Source organism: Cygnus olor, chromosome 4 (genome assembly GCF_009769625.2).
Source record: "Cygnus olor isolate bCygOlo1 chromosome 4, bCygOlo1.pri.v2, whole genome shotgun sequence".
In the NCBI taxonomy this organism is placed as follows: Eukaryota; Metazoa; Chordata; class Aves; order Anseriformes; family Anatidae; genus Cygnus; species Cygnus olor.
In genome coordinates this window covers 29,977,134-29,994,947 of record NC_049172.1, presented here as the reverse complement: position 1 = coordinate 29,994,947, position 17,814 = coordinate 29,977,134, and the positions used below count along the sequence as shown (strand labels likewise).

General features: G+C 37.1%; 1 protein-coding gene across 6 annotated transcripts in view; it reads left to right on the top strand.

Annotated features, from left to right (window-relative positions):
* Positions 1-17,814, top strand: part of RAPGEF2 (Rap guanine nucleotide exchange factor 2) — a 190,790-nt gene that overhangs the window by 58,088 nt on the left and 114,888 nt on the right. For all 6 annotated transcript variants that reach the window (XM_040554946.1, XM_040554945.1, XM_040554943.1 and 3 more), the window contains exons 3-4: positions 1,993-2,049; positions 16,905-16,988. In XM_040554946.1, the coding sequence (XP_040410880.1) occupies positions 1,993-2,049; positions 16,905-16,988 (141 nt within the window). The remainder of the gene's footprint in view (positions 1-1,992; positions 2,050-16,904; positions 16,989-17,814) is intronic.

Genomic DNA, 17,814 nt, shown 5'->3' with positions numbered 1-17,814 from the left:
ACTGTTCCAGTTTAACACAAGAATTGAAATGCTTGTCTACCTTCTGTACAAGGCATTTTCTCCCCTATTACCATCATAATAATGGTACCAAAATGCTCTAAAACTCAAGAGCCAGTGGTGAACTTTTGTGACTTTATCAAGAATGTACTTCCTCTGCTTCAAATTCATATGGGAACAAAACTTGCTTGTTAAAGTGATTCTGTTTCCTATAACTCCTACTCTTGGATGGCCTGTTGCCAGAATCTTTTCAGACCAGTAGGGTACAGACTATCGAGCATGTTCTATAAGCAGTATTTTCATTTTAAAATTTGATAGCTAACAATGACTTTTCATTTTCTTCTGGTATGTTGTCACCAATAACCTCACGTCCACTTGTAATGAACCTCTCAAAGCAGAGGACTGGTGGGAGAAGGTGAGGAGCCAGGCACTGGAAGCAGACAGTAGCTTTTTGGTTTCTGTATAGTTTTGGCAAGATTTGCTTCTATGGTGGGAAATGGAGTCTGAAAAAGAGGAAGCTCTGTGGTTCAAAAAGCTTCTTGCTGTGCAAGGAAGACAGATTTTTCATTAGCAGAAAGTTGTATACAATACATGAGACTTATTTATATACAACGCAGAAATTGCTTATAAGAGGAGTTCTCGGAGATGGTCCAAAGACTAAATCCAAAATACCGTGTGTGGGTGTGGGTGAAGGGTGAAGGTGATTAAGCTTGATTCTTGAGCAAATGGAATTAGGATCTAAATTCTTTATGAAAAATTTCTGAATTATCAAGGTACCACTACAAGCCTGTCACTTTTGGACAGAAAAAGCATCTTTTTTTAGTGAGCAGACGTAAGTAAAATCCTGAAAGAGATGAGGGCTGAGGGCGAGGGAAACTTTTAGCAGCCTATTGGCTATTGAAATGAATAAATTAGGAAGTTAGTGTAAACAGCGATAAGCCTTTTAAATAGCACACCAAACCCAAATCAGCTCTTTTGGACCTCTTGTCAACTTCTTTGAGTCTTGCTCAGGCACTTTTGTCTGCTTTTATGATACTGCTATGGATAGCGATCATTGGCACACTGAGGTTCTGAAGACAAATCCTGCAAGGGATGAGAATTTCTTTTCTAAATTTAAATATAGTTTCTCATTTGAATGTTCATAGAGCCTCTTAGGCAAATCTCTGGCTGACTGTCTGTCAAACAGCCTGTGTGTTTGTGGTCAGTTTCAGTGTCCTGGGACGTCCAAGGGAGGCAGTGGGTTTTGTTTCCTTCCCACCCTCAGTAAATTACTGCGCCCATTTCCTTAAGACAATAGACAGAAATGTGTTTTTTTTCCTTCCCACCAAGTTAATGTTGTGTTTCCTAGTATGTGGTAAGGCCTATTATAGTTGCTCTCTGTTATGCATTCGCTATTTGCCTGACAAATGCGGCATAAGTGTTTTAATCCTCCTCCCTAGACAGAGGATTTTCCTACAGGAAATGCTCTCCACTTTGAGCCCTCTGGGATTTTAGCATTAAAATCTGTTGGTAATTTTTTAAGTTAAGTTGCTGAATTCTAACAAAATGATTGTTAGAATTGATTTACCATGATTCTTCACATTGATTTTATCATGCAGCATAATTTCTTGTATTATCTATTGAGCTTGAATGTGAGCTAATGCAATGTGATCGTCTGTTTTTTTAAAGGTTGCATTGTTTCTTCATAAAGCAATGTATTTTTATCAGATAACTTTATAAAATGAGATCAGTATCATTTTACCCACTTTATAATTTTTTTATGGGAGCAATTACATGTAATGTCCTAAATTAAATCTGATCTTGGATAAACTAATAATGCTGAAGCTTAGACTTAATGATTTATTCTCTTAAATTAAGAAATTAGCTAAGCTTTAAAATGATGGCTAATTTCTGTAAGGGCTGGAGGCAAATGTGAAGATGCTGACTAACTTCAGAAAGTGAAGTCTTTTGTGACACTGATACAAATCGTAATTAAAAATGACTTTTCTCTTTCAGACTGATGTGTGAAACTGTTAGATATGAAAGGCATGAAGCAAATGAAGTCCTGTACTAGTAAGTGTTTCTTCTTCCCTTCATATGGTGTTAATTCTAATTATATTCTGAGTAATTCATTCTGAAGTGTGTTAAGGACAGCATTTAATGCCATCTCCCTCCCCCAATGCAGAGTCTGTAAATATCAGTAAGCTACTCCATTTTCATCATGAAACAATGGAGAAATTTACTGGTTCTGGGGAGAGAGCTTCTAGTGACTTACTTGCTGAAGTGTATTATATTTTTTGTATTCAGTGAGATTATACAGAATTAGTATGTGGGATGTCTCCTCATTAGAATAAGTTGTCATTTGGTTTCGCATCAGTTTTGTCAAAGTAGTAGTGACCAGCATCTCGCGCCAGAGGTGCCAAATCGACAAATCTAACGTGGCTTGTAATTAACTGGGATGTGATCTAATGTCATCTCAGATTTACAATAAACATCTGAGAGCTGCAGTTTCTTCTTTTATACAATCAACTTACTGGTTGATTTATACAATCAGCATTTATACAATCAGCTTACTGGTTGATTGTATAAATGGTTAAATAGGTTTATCAGATTTTCATTCGCTGCAGCTAGTCCAGGCTCTAAATGAAGATTTGCTGGGTTGTCTGGTATTATTTGAATATTAATGCATGCAAAGAATGCACCTGTGTGCCTCTTTTATGCATATGTATTTTTTTTCCTGCATTGACCATCATAAGGAAGATGTGATTGAACGAACTTCAATGCTAAGCCTTGACTATTCCACAAGGTTAAATTAATGTCTACTGAAACATATTAATCATTTACGTATGGGAAATGCACAAGGTCAAAGTCTGTAGATGGGTAGATTATTTTGTAATCAGATCAATATAATCTTTGTAATTAATTTTACAGATTAATTTGCCAGTGACCATTGTGCTGGTGTTTTGTCCTTCTGTAGCCAGTTGGGTTTTGTGTCCATTACGTGTCCCAGAGTTTTTGTTTAGTTGTAATGTCTTGGCTCATTCTAACCATTTGAATTATATGCTGAATTAATCAAGGCTACTACTTACACATAAAAGCAAAGCAGGGAAAGTTATCAGGGAATACATGTCTAAGAAAATAAAATCTGCAAACAGAAAATTGTGAAATCAGGGTTAACCTGAAGTGCTTTTTGCCAATCCTTTGCATTGATTCACTTTGTCACTCCTTTCGTGTGACTTCATCTTCACCTTGGTTGTTTGCCTGTCATTCCTATTTACTCACTTCTTGACATTTTTTTTTCTCCTTGATTTATTCGGTAAATTTAATAGGCAGTTTGGCAGTTTCTACATAGAGATGCTAATGCAAAATGCACTTGCTCTAGCATTTCACATCTCTGAAAAAAAGTTGATAAAATCATTCAGTGTTATCTTTTGGGTTCAGCCTATTAAATATTAGATCAATGTTTTGAAGTCATGAGTGTATATTATGTCAATCTGAGTTGTAGGTTTATATTTTGTTTTAATGGGCAACTTGAGATCTGTGTGGAGAGAGAATCCCTCAGACCCCAAAATCTAATTTCAGCATTCTATTTTTAGTACAATAAACCTGGAGAGATACCTTTTTGTGCTGCATAAATTCAACGTACGTACAGGGAATGGCATTCTTCTAAGCAGAACTCCAAATTTATAAAGTACATGTTATGAAAAACTCTTAGAGTACTGCAGGGGATAAGCAATATGATAAAGGTTAGAATCAATGCGCTTGGTTATAAGATTTAGGAAATGAACTTGGAGCACAGAACCTGGTCGCTTGCATTGAACGTGCCAGAATTCTTCACTCAAAGTTCTTCTTTCATTCATGGAGGCTAAGGGCTTTTTTGTTTGTTTTTCAGTTTAAATGGGAAGTCTAAGTCAGCTTTTTTCCCAGCAATGATATGATTTGCATGGAAATTTGAAATTGGGTGCTAATCTTCTGTGTTCATTAGAAAAATCTATTAAAATAGCTGCAACTGTTGGAGCTGTTAATTGACCTGTGTGTGTGACCTCCCTGAGGCACAGCTTAATGTCTCAGTGAGAATAAGCTAAATTCTTATCTGTAGATGCTGCTTATTTTATCGAATTTCATTCATTCTTAAAATTTTGTTTCTATATGCGTTGTCAGCTGTATTTATAAAAATGGTAAATTTCTGTTGCATATAGGCAATGCTGAAAATAATAGTCTGCATTCGGTATAAACACAGAAAACTTCTTATTTTCTGTTTTTAAAGTAGTTGTTAATGTTCTAAGTATCTCTGTAGATCCTTTTTTATTGGCCAAAGGGATAAAATGGAGCACGTTGTTTAAAATTGGCTTATCTGCATTTACTTTACTATCAGCGGGTGTGCATGGTAGTGACAAATTCTCAAACCCTACGGCCATATCCCTGTTTAAATGGAAACTGGGTTATTAAGAGTGGCAGTTCAGCTCGAGTTATTCTTCATTTGCCAGTCATCCTACTACTTTCATTTGATGGGAGATTAATGATAAAAGGGCTTAAAACCTTCAAGGCAAAGTTACAGAATTGAGATTTTACTTGACACACATACCTGGCTTTTTTTTACCTGCTTCCTTTATTCAAATCTACCTAAAAATCCTATTTAAAAATATTTAGTTTGGTCACTTGATGCATATTTTGTGGGTAGTTCAAAGAAAAAAATAAGTTTTTTTTCATAACCATGTAATAGTCACAGTTGTCATATCCAAAAGTAAGTTTCTAATTAACATTCTTCTTGGAAACCAAAGTTTTAGGAGATTTGTAGATAGATGGTGCATGTACCTTTGGAGAGTAGAACAGAATTTTTCATATCAAAATTTAAATGTTTGATATGGTAGCAGAAAGGGACCTTTGGCAATAAATATTTTACTTCTAAGCTTTTGATTTTTTTTCCTCCCTCATTAGTCATACAGTGGCTGGATTTGGTTTTAAGCCATGCTGTTCAGTATTTCTGTATGTATTTGAAAGTGTCTCTTTTGCTCGAGCCTCCCAAGTCCTGTGTGAGGCGTCCCCAGTATGCACCTGGGTTCTCTTCCTGCAATTTTTACTGTTGCTGTAATTAAAAAGCATGACCATTTGAAACAGAACTTGTCATCTTCTGTTTTAGATGGAACAAAGTCATTGCCCTATCTAAAGCCGTGTTTTAATATTGTGCAAAAATTTTCTCGTATGTGGTATAGGAGGATTAGGCTGACTGTGGGAATGCCTTAGCAGAGATGTTCCTTGGTATCTAGATCAGTGCATCTCAGTGCTCTTTGGCTTACTCTTTGTGTAAGGAAGTCTTGTATATCTTTAAGCTTCCCCGTTTTCCTCACTACAGATATCTGACTGGCAGAAAATATTTGTTTCGATGACCTGCTTTCCGAAGTCACTCAATGATAACACCCTCAGTGTTTTGGAATTGCCGTGCCACAGCACAGCATGTTTTTGTGCTTGTCTTCTCTTTGGCTCCTGTGCAGTTGAGCCTGGAGCTCACTCAGCTGCTGTTTATGTTGTTTTAGAAACAAGCAAACGAACAAAAACTCAACCCAGGTTGTTGGGAAGTGTTTTATTTTTTTAGAGAAATTTTCAACCTGATAGGGATAAGCTTCTACCTACCATGTGTCCTTCCTGAGGAGATTGTGAGATGCTTAGTTTGAAGTTAAGCTGGTATCAGTAACAAATCTCTCAGTCTGTAGCAATTTAGTAATATGCCAGTTGTTTTGATTGCGTTGATCGTTAGAAAAAGACAAGTATTAAAGGAACTGTATTTGTCTCCTGTGCATCTTGAATTTTAATGTTAAGGTCTGTGGCTGGAAGCATCTCCCATTTAACACCAAAGTTTTTGTGTACTCTCATGTCATTCAGTTGTGCAACCTCGTGTCTTTTAATTTTTTTTTTCCCAGTGGTCTGTATTGTGAAACAAAAATAGAATGTGTACTTATAAGCTGGAGGTGGGAGAAGGAAAATGTTAGCATAAAACTGAGTTATTACTACAGAGAATGTCCACAACTAAGATAAGAAACGACAGTCTCGGAGTTTCTAAATTTCTGATTAGGTTGGCTGAGTTTGCTAGTAGGTGGTTTTACACAATTATATTTTTTCTTGCTGCTTTCCTTATTTTCTTGTTGTCAAACAATCATGTACTGACATGAAAAACATCCACTCATGCCAAGACTGCAGTGCTTATGGTGAGGCTGCTAGTTGTTAGAATATTTTAGTTGATAAATACAGTCTTAATCTATAGTAATAAAGTTTAAAAATCATTGCTGGGGGGAAGGGTATGAGAAGCGGAGAAGGCTATGAAAAGGCTAACTTCAAATTCTTTTTGGATATTTTCAGGTCTAGTTGCTGTATTATCAGCATCCACTCTTAGACAAGTTTTCTGAGTTATATCATTTTCGAGTTACATCACTGCGGCAAATCTCCAGCCCCCAAATCCTTGGTTTGGGCTCGCTGTGAGGAGGTCTCCAGCACCGGCTTGGCCCAGTCAGCAAAGCCGGAGGTGATTTAAATCTGGAAAGGCAATAAAGGAGAATGATTTTTTAGTTGCTGCTAAAATACTTAGTTTTCTTAAATATAAATGTTGACATCTTTTTTTTAGGTGGAGAAGAACATTTTAAGAATACTGGACGGCACTAGCTTCGTGTAGTTTTGGGGCAGATCGTGTTAGATGGTTGCCCTCAGGAGCTGGGAAGGTGGCTGCAGAGCAGAGACTGCTGGGGACATCCTCGGCAGGCTGCTCTTCTGGAAAGGAGACGGGCTGAGATCTGCCCATGGGTTGTGCATTGCGCACACAGCTGAGGAAGGATTCTGGATGTAGTTTGTAAAGTGTCCCGGTGTGTCTTAGCCAGACTGCTAAAACAGAGTTTTGTTTGCAGCTGTAGGTCTATGTCATTAACACACAGTTGCTCTGTGAGAGACGGACAGCTGAGAAATGGATCTGTTGGATTCTTTAAGAATGGGAACCTGAGAGTTGATTTTTGAAGTCCTACAATAAGAGTGATGTTGAGCAAATTCTTGGATCTCTCACACTAGAATATTGCCTGAAGACTTTCAAAAGGATAGAAGCAGCAAAAAACCAACCAACAAACCAAAAAACCCCACAAAGTGGCTCTCCAATTATGCATAGACTTACGTAATTGTGCAATGAAGCATAAGAAAGATGAGCTAAAAGGTTGCTGGTTAGCTATTGGTGCAGGATCTTTAAGCAGAACAGCTCTGCAGAGCCCGCCTCACGGAAATTGTCTTCTGACACTTGTGTTAGGGAGGTGTGCTTGTATGTTCTGAATGTGTTCACGAAGGTTTATAATGGTGGTATCTTAAAGACAAGTTATTCTGTATAGATATGATCTTTATATATACAGTTACATTTTTTAAATATTAAGCTTAAAGCCTACAACGTTCCAGAAGTTACTGAGAGGAGTATGTAAGGATCAAGCTGACATTTCCATTAGTGATATTCTTGGTGATCAGTAATATTTGTTCTCTTGTATTCATAATGCTTTGCATGTAACCAGAATTTTTGATTTTGAACAGGATGTACCTGGTTTTAGAGACTTAGGTCACATTTCTGCAGTTACTGCTTTTTTTTCCTGAATGTTATTGACTTCAGAAAATCCCTACAAAAGATATCTTCCTTGATCCTCTTAGGAATATGAGACATTTTGAAAATGATTTAAAATGCTTTGAATGAACAGTAAACTCAGAATACATCTGTTTGAGGAATCTCTCTATATCGGCATCCTAATTTTCAGGTAGACATCTTCAGGCAATATATATTAATTCTGCTTATGCATCCGTAGATTTCTGTGGAAGTCATACAGTAGTTTAATAATGCAAAGAACTGCCACAGCATGACTGGTCTATTTTTTTTCTTTTTTTCCCCCTACCCCTTAAAGTATTCCTAAAGGTGCATTATACCTGCTTATAGTTGGGCGGTTGCCCAAGTAGTGTTGGGATACTGCCAGTTCTGCACTGCAGTAAATCAGGATCCTGAATTTATACATCTTCTTGTGGATATGTTTTCCATGGGGAATATCTTAGGCAATGTATATCATTAAAACCAATAAATTCAAGGACTTGGCAGTTAGGTCTCCGTAAGCAGACACGGGAATCAAGGCTTCTTAATAGTGTCAGTGATCGATGTTAGTCTGTTGGCTTTGCATAGTCAGTTCCAAATTTGTGTTATTGTTTGACCTGATTTTGAGACTTTAAGACTAAAATGAAGTTTTTGAAGGGATTTTAATTTGCAGCTTCCTCATGGTATATGTTTTACTAAAGGCTATCAAGTTTTTATCATTGCTGTAATTTTGAGAATAACAGCCTTGATTTTTGGAGAAATATTGTAAAGAATAAAATTTAATAGCAGAGTTGTCTGGCTAGAATGACCACAGAATATTTTGGTTGCAAGATCATACTATTTTACTACAACTGTCATCCTTTTCCTTATGATTTAGGAGACTCTATTTTCTTTGGACTGAATTTCTCCTCTCTGACATCAAGGAGCAGTAATTCACTGTCCGATTATGACACCAAGAATTCAATGACAATAGACCAGCTAGATTAAATATATTTAAACATACAGTTGCAGTATGTATTTAATAATCTCTTTAATCAGCTAAGTCTAACAGACTGGTACTTGCTAACGAAACTGCAATAATCTGATTTGATTGAATTTTCTGTTTGATTTTTACTGATATTCTATTTTAAAATGGAAGAGATTACAAACAAATGAAATACTCTGAAGAAAACCATGCTCCTCATGATATGCTTTCATATACACTGAGGAATTGTTTCCGGGACTGAATGCTTCATTTATTCTTTGTTTCCCAGTCTTGCTACCAGGAGACAAGACACCAGTTTTCATCTAATGTCCATTAATAAAAGATAACCACAGACATAAGTTGAAATGTGCACGCTAAGATACTCATTTAATGAAAATTAGAAGCTCTAATTTGAGTTAACAGTTTTATGACTGGATATAGTTTGACTTTCTTTCATTTAGAGTGAAGATATGGAGTAAGAATAAACATAGCTTGAATGTGTTCATTATTTAAAAAAAAGGAAATTTTATGTGGCAGACACATTCAGTATCCAACATGTTTTATTTCTGTGTTTGGGATATACTTAATGTCACGAAGCATATTTAAAATGCTGTTGCAGATACCAGGTATCTGCATAACTAATTAATTAAGAAAGATTACAGACGATTCTGACGATGAGTAAATGATTTTTTGATTGTTCTGAGTATTGCAGTGACGGAGTGCTAGTGGGTAGGCTCTTTGGGCAAAGAGATGTCTGAGAGAACTGTTTAACTGGAAGACATGTTTAACATACCAAGCCACTTCAGTGCTGAAAGTCTAATTGTGGCAATGGTTATTCAATTAAACAAATGCTACACTATGTATAGCTCTCAGCATACAGAGGATAGTTCAAATGAACAAAGAGAAACAGACAGATTAATCTGCTGAAACAATATCCTATGGAACATAAGCCTGCAGAGCAACGTTCCTTCTAATTTCTTCTTGTGTAGCATTAAATGCCTGAAGGAGGTCCCAGTTCTGACATGTCAAATTTCCTTTGTTCCTCAAGTGGAGACCTGGGAGTACGAACAGTGTCTGTTCTGAGTTATTCTGTGCTTGCGCTCTGAAATTTATTCAACTCATATTGAGTATGAGTTCATAAAAGTGTAATCTGCTAGGTACATCTTGGTTTGAGATATAATTTCTTTCATCAAAATAACTACAAAAGTTATAGCTGTAAGAGCAGTACTATATACAGTTTAAACAAATCTTGAATTGTTTAGTAGTTGAAAATTTTTTGATCCACAAAAAAAACAACAAAGTAGACCTTCCACAACCAAGAAAATGTTCTTGCCAATTTCTCGATGTTTTTTGTGAAGTAGCTTGGAAAATACAGGATCGTACCTCTGAACTGGAAGGTAACTTCGTTGGGTGTTGATGTTTGATATAGTGGTGTTGCTGAGCACTGGATTGAATATCCAGTGTTGAAGGGAGAATGACGCTTCTGTTGTCAGAGCTCAGCAGTAGTTACATGCAATCAGTTTCCGTGCTTGCTTCCATTGAGTCCTGTGTACTCCTTAACTTCTTTGCTGTTTTAAATGGGTCAGCTGAGAAATATGATGAGAAAGTGGTCGAGGCAGCAAAGACTTCTGTTTAGCATATGCTTTCAAGTCCAGCTGCTGAACATTGCCACTGAAGTGATGTCTCATTTGACAGAAATAAAGCATGTTTGACAGCAGCCATCACAAAGAACTGCAAGTTCTCACCACTGTACGTGTGTGTGACATTCATCGTCCCAGTGAAACCACACGCACTCAAGTAGTCATGTGCTGAGCATGATTTGTTGTTCCAGAGGTTTTGGAGTGCAACATCTCCAATTTGAGGAGAAGAGAGAATTAAAGGGATTGCAATGGCCCTTACGTATAGCTATTTCTAAAGACTTCTTAAAGAAAAGTCATGCATCAGGACTTGTTAGGTATAGCATAGGGGAGGATTTACTTGAGACAGCGTGGAGATTGGGATTCATTGGGTCTTTCAGTAGGTTGAGTTAAATCTTCATTGTTTCTGAGCATTTTGGAAGTTTTTTCACTACCTTATTTGATCAGGAAATCCAAAAGCTAAAATTGGAAGAACTCTGCTACTGTATAATAATGCCCTTCAGAATCGGTACATGTGGGGAACGTGTATTGAAACAAGTTACATTTGTGCATTTTTTTTAATGTTTTGGAAACATGAAGTTTCCAGACTGGATGGTTTGAGTGACAACTATGAATTTACTTTGCAAAGTTCTTTCTTCAGCTTTTTTTCCTGACAGTTTTGAAGTTGAGAAGTATGTTGTCTGGCTGCAGGTTGTAGCTGTGTAAAAAGGACTATGGCAAGGAAGCTAGGGAGGAAAATTTAAGGGGAAGGTATTACAATCCAGTCTCTGGATTTCCTTTTCTCATTCCTGAATTCACGTAAGTCATGCTCTTCTTCATTCCGGAAAATTAAATATAGATTCTCCAGGAAATCCCCTGCCCTCAAGCGCTGTAATATTAGAGTCAAGGTTTAAAGTAGCTTTATTTGGGTTTTATACAGCTGATTTAAATGTAGATTATGAAAAAAAAGTCTGCATAGTGGTCACTATGTTGGCATTGGCCTTGTCTTGCACCACTTTCAGGTGCAAATTTCAGGACCATTAAATTGCGGTACCTGAGTCCTTTTGTTGTCTTCATGGAATAAAAATCCTGTCTTCCGCTAAAGACCATTTCTTGTTCTTGTTTCAGATTTTCCTCTGCACTGCAGCTGAGTGCTCTTAAAGGATGTAGACCCATGAGCAGTAATGTAATCCTAGTGTGGTAACACAAGTGTAATTGTAGAGTGACTGGTATCCTGCCTATAGCCCTGCTGGTTCTGTAAAGCTTGGATGGGAATCCCCAAGGTTTAATTGGGTTCTTGTTGGCTTTGACATAGCTAGGACAGAATGACTACGTGCGTTAATTTTCTCCAACTGCCTCTTAAGATTTGACTTTTTGGGTTGATTTAGTTCTGATTCTCAGCAGGATAAACTGCCTGTGCCATCTTTCTTAGTAACAAATCTTGTTTTCTGGTAACTTGGGGAGGTGGATAGCTGTGCTCCATTTAGTAGGTACTGTAACTTGAACAGTTCTGAGTTTCATCCAGATGAATACCCAGAACAGTAGATGAGCTGGAAGGAAAAACGAGAAACTACACACAAAAAAAACCAACCAAACAAAAAACCACCAAAAAAATAAAACCAAATCTAGAACAAAAGAAAGAAACCCCCACAGTTGTACATATTTGAAGCAATGTATGCCATTGTTTAAGGCCAACAAGTGGAGCCATTTCTTGCCTGCAAAAGATCAGTGAATACCTGCTGGGAAATGTACAGTATGTGCCAATAACTGTCCTGATTTCAGGTGTTTCCGCTCACTAGCGGGGAGGGAGGGAGGAACTCCAAGCTGTGTGGAAGTGCTGCCTGTCCAGGTTGGGAGGGCTTTGCTTTCAGGCTGGAGTAGATCTTCCACTGCACTTCTAGTCTTGTAGTGCCAGACTGCTGCTTTGTCACCAAAGGTGGTTGTGTTGGCCAGCACTGGCACCTTTAGAAAACTCAGTGTTGAGAAGATCTGCTTTGGGCAATGCTGGATGAAGTGCTTAAGTGCAGTTAACACACTCTTGCAAACAGAGTCAGAGATGTCCTTTCTACAAAATCCTTTTAACCATAGTTTGTTGCCAACCCTTTGATGCTATCTTCAGGAAGACAGTTTCTCTGTCTACTGTCAGTGGTAGGCAGAATTCTAGCAGTTAAAGAAAGCTCAGTAATTAGGCTTAGGCTTCTTCTCTAGAATTATTATTCTTTTGTTTAAAAACAAAATGTAAAATGTGATCGCAGAGAAAGCCTTTAAATGAGTGTTCTGCGTCTGCTAAAATGGTATCTGCATGAGTCCTCCTGTGGCTTGAAAAAGTGCTTTTGTAGATCAATACTGCAGTTCCTCTGCAGTTTCTTGTGTAGTTCCTTGTAGGCATAGAAGTCCTGAGGAACGTAGGATGTCTTATTGTTGAACGAATGTCAAGCACGGCACAGAAAATGTGGAAACTCAATGGAAAGCCACTTCATGTTTGAATAGTGTAGTGAAAAGCACAGGATCCTTAAAATGAAAAGATTGTACATGGTTTGTGTAACAGCACTTTCTAGCAAAACAGCTGGCTGCCAAAATAGCTTTGTTAAGGTTTAATTCAAAACAAGTGAAGTGCAGCAAGTGTTGAGGAGCACAGGAGTTAAATATACTTTCATATAAAAGGAGTAGATCAGTCTTGCATTTGTCTGTGCCTTAATTTGGAGGGAAATGTGTGTTCTGGGGAAAAGAATGTGTTTTCGGCATGTGTGTTTTCTTAAATGTTTTGTTCAAGACTATATTAGAAGAGAATGAAAATACATCAGTGTTCTTGCTCTTGAAGACTGTCTTGGAGATATTTATGATGTTTTGTTGGCTGGCACTGAAAGCTTATAAGAGCACACAGTATCTTTTGAGGAAGGTATCTTGAATGCATTTATCTTCTGTAGTAAGCTTCCACAATTACGGTGCACCAATATTAAAGATGTGTATACAGGTTTGTTCAGATAATTAAAGAGTTTAACACAGTGGAATTGTTTTGTTTTGCATAACATGATGCAGGTACCTTAGGAGAGCTTGGAGATTAACAAATATGAGTATAAAAGTGGCTATCAAAGTGCACATAAAGCGAAAGGAAAACAAAACCAATCAGGTAACCAAAATTAAACTTGAGGAGATAGTATCATCACTCTCGGCTGTCAAATAAACGTATGCTTTTTTTGATTATATATAAAGTGGACAAAGTATGGTGCTTGTGACAGATGAATGAGAAGGAGCAACAACTGCTCCTTTCAGGGAAAGTGCAACGCGTAAACCTGTGAATTGGCACCAAAAAAAAAAAAAGAGTTGGATGATTAACTGAGTGAAAAGTCATGCTCTGTCCAATCTGGTAAGAAAAACTTAAACCGCTGCAGTTAAATGTATACTTATAGCTATTTGTTAAGTAACTGGAAGTTAGACTCAAAAGAAGCATAAGGATGGACTTGGATATTGAACATATTGACTGGTGCTTGTGAAAACCAGTGTCTGTCATTCTCTTTCGAGTTAAAGATGCCCAATGAGAAAAGATAGCTAAAGCCCCTTATGAATTGATGGTTTGGCAGAGGGATTTAAATCGATCATTGGCCTTTGAAGGAAAAAGAAAAAGCTTGTGTATTACAAGGTTTTGCACAATTTGAAATATTTGACTGTTGGTTTAAAGGCATCTTTTATTCTTGTTTCAATTCTTGGAAATGGCTTTCTGTAAAAGTATAAACAAATAGATTTTTTTTGCCTTAGGGTCATAAAGTCACTGACCCCAGCTGAGTTTATTTTTTTTGTCAGACTACACATTTATACTTAGTCAAATAATTTTTAGGAAAAGGAGGAAAAAAAAAAACACAAAACACTTCCACCAACTTAAGTGATAATATAATGCACTGTAATATGTGTGGAAAAATTATCATTGAAATCCTAATAGAGTTACTTCCCAGGAACTTGGGAAATCAGTTTAACAAATCAGTCTAGCAGCCTTTGCTGAAAATGACTATATTAGAAACTTTCAAGTATGCCGATTGGTGCAGATTATTAGTATTTAGAATGGCATCCATTAAAAAACAAACAACGAAACAACCCAGCAGACTTGAAGTTCAGCAGCAGTGCTGGTTATATGCGTGTCAGCTTAGGACTTTTTTTTTGGGGGGGGGAGGGCTGTGCATATAGATGTGTGATTTTACTGAGGTGTTTGTTTATGCTTTTAAGAGCTATGTTGTCTTTTGAAGTGCTGCTTTTCTCTGCATTAATCTGGCTCTCTGTATCTATGTGCAATGTTGATTTTTCTGGAGTAACAAGTTTGAGGGCAGTATAGATCCATATGAGAAACAAGCATGAGAAGCACATTTCTAAAAACTCAGACTGAAACACTTCAATTCTGTAAATCAAAACTGTTCGTTGTCTTAACCGTGATGGCATGTGAGTGCTTAATTTCCTATTGTCCATCAGTATAAAGTAGTATTTCCTGAAGTCTTCATTTTGAAGATATTAAGTGTTCACTCCCCAGAGAAGACTTTCCTCTCTTTAACCTAGATGAGTTTCTGCCCTTGTCAACTGCAGGTGTTTTCAGTCTAGGTACTGCATCTTTTTATGCAGTAAGCTTTTGTGTAAATTCAGCAGCAAAACATACTGCCTTCCAGAGAGCTTTTGTGCCTATTTTTCTTCTTAAATTAGCTTCTTGACTGTGAGCTGTGAAGTCATTTGTGAACAAGGTACATCAGAGGCTGTTATCTTCTATGACTTGCTATGGTACTTGTTCTCAGCAGAGGTGTTTTGCCAATTTATTTTTGACTGGCCTGTAGAACTGCTTACAGACTTAATGTTTGATAAACTCGTGTATCAAACAAGTAAAAAGCCCTGCAACTTTTTACTGAAGCTTTCCCGTGGACAAACCCAGGGTGGAATGTATGGTTGCATTTCTAGGGAAGTACAGGTGGGGCATGTGCATACACAAGGTCTGTAGAGGAGCACTGGTGTAGCTTCACTTGCCAGAAGCTACTGATGTAAACTTCTAGATCAGTAAAAACACAAAAACTTTGAAGACTTGGTTGCTGAACCCAAGTTCATTCATGTTGTTAAATCAGTAGTAAGAGTAATACGCTCTCTGAGGTGCTTTTAAAATTTATTGTTGTGTTTGTATTTACTCTGCTTGCTTCTTTTTAGAGCAAATACATATATGTATGCTGCATATATGCATATATGTATGCTGCACCGCACAGTCTTAAATGCCATACTTGTTTTGACAGCTTGGTCATAGACTGATAGAAAAAGAAATATTGGCTGCGTCATCTTTGTTAGTTCCAGGGTTTTTGGACATAGACGATGTCCTCAATTTCCTCTGTTAATTCTCCATGTTTCTGTTGTTTGTCCCTTAACTCATGGTTGTATTGCACAGTGTAAAATGGGAATAGAGTAACTTTCTGAATTTTAGAGTTCGCCGTTTTGCTCTTTGGCTATTTTAGGCCAGCTCCCTTTCTCTTTCTAACTTCATCTTTTCCTTTAGAAAGCACAATACGGTCAGTGTCAAGGAAATGGCATTCCTGTTTTGAGGACCCTGCCAATGCAGGTGCTTTTAAAATCTTGTTTCATCACATAAAAAACATGCTGCTAACTGCACATAGCCTACTTACATTTGAGGTTGGGTTTTAATACTATGCTGTCATCGTCATTAAAGGATGTGGGCTGTTCTTGCTTGAAGTTAGAACTAATTGTTGCTAAAGACTTGAGACATGTAATTTTAAAAAATGAAGGTGCTACAGATTAATTAAGTAATCTGCATCTCTTAGAGTGTCACTGGGGACATAGTTTTCGGCTAAGAACACTAGCACAGTTACTAATTGGATTCAAGCATGCCATTACTGAGCTGCTTTGGAAGAAGCGGTAGGAGTGGCAAAAACTGAAGTAAAGTACAGGCATTCTGAGTACAGGCTGTTGAAGTGGCACAAGATTTCTACTGCAGCTATTTCTAGTAACCTTAAGAAACTACTTTGTTTTCCTAACTAAACATTACTTGAACTTATCCAAGAATCTAAGCCTATAAGAAAAAATTTGTATTACTCAAGTAGCAAGTTCTCAATCTACGATACGATGAACTGGGACTGCACGACAACATCTTCATTTGTGTCCCTTGTTGGTGAGAGGAGGGACAATAAACTTTTATTAGCAATTTATTCTTGGGCTGTGAAGAAGCACAAATTGGGAAGTAACTGGTAGTAGCAGTAGATAAGGTTGACTACAAATCTTATGTAGGTTTACCTCTGCAAATGTTTCCAGAACTCTCTTACTGTGTGGAAAGGCAGGATGATGCCGAGGGGCAGATTTCTTGGGAAAAGGAGGGAAGATTTCTAGAACTGGGAAAGGAGGAGGCCTTATTTATTTATAGAGTGAAAGATGCAAGAGGAAAGTAATGGATTCAACAGAATACAATGTCATGTATTTACTGTAGCTTGATTTCCTTTTGTTAACTTTCAATTCAATTTCACTGGATTTTTGTGCTGTTACCAAATGGATAGATACACATTTTAAAAAGTGAAATATGTGGAATGAGGCATTCTAATAATGTATATGTTTGCAGGTAGAAATTGAACTAGTTTGAAGAAATTGTTCTGTAAATGATGGAACTTAGGATCTTCTCTTGGAATTTTGAGTATTTTTGGCTCTTTGTGATGTTCTTGCTACTGGAAATGTGGTAGTGCTATCAGTTGCTTCAATCAAGTGTCTTACTCTGTCTTCTTCTTTATTGCAGCCCTGATGATATTGGTACCTGTTGGTATATCTTGCTGTCTGGTTCAGTCTTCATTAAAGAATCTATGTTTCTTCCAAGGAGCAGGTATGTCAGCTATGAATAATCTGCATTTAAACAAAACTCATGTGTTAGATGTAGAGAATTTTTAGAATTAAAAGGCAACTTTTATGCTTAATAGAAGCGCAGAAGTATACACGTGCTTTTCCTACCTTTACTGGCTTGTTGTAGTTTTATGCCTGCAGCTAGAGTTGAAAGCCTTTTTTTCGACACTGTACAAACACCCAAAGCATCATCAAAGACTGCTAATGTAAAAAACAAACACAAAACCAATACAACAACAACAACAAAACACCCTGTCCCTAAACCCCCAAAACAGAATGAAGTACTGGGTAGACTGTTCCTGTGAGTAATCAGATGTTAAGCTCTAGTGCATCCTATGATTTATGTTGCTTTCCTGAGGCTTTACTTTGCACAAGACTTCAGTGCATGTTTTAACATATGCTTAGATCATGTTACTGCCAGTTTTGCTACTTTTCTTTAAGGTTATGCTTTGTGTAAATGAATTTGCAATAAAAAGTGATATTTTACTTGGGGAAAAAGAAAAGTTTAAGTGTGAGACTGTCGAAATTTATATCACTTCAGTAAAAAAATATAAAATATTATGAACTATGGAAAAAATGCAGAAAAACTAGAAGGATTTTAGTGGAAGCAGAACAGAATCACTTTAAAATGCTGGTTATATGCATATTCATTCAAACTAGTATAAAAGGTTCCTTTAAAGTAAATAACGCATAGTAAAATTTGTGAAAGGCAGAATGAACGAATGACCCCTAGAAACTTCCTTACAGCTTTTAAACAGTGGGAAGCCAATTGAAAGCTATCATTGGTTGGTATACGAACAATTAAATAT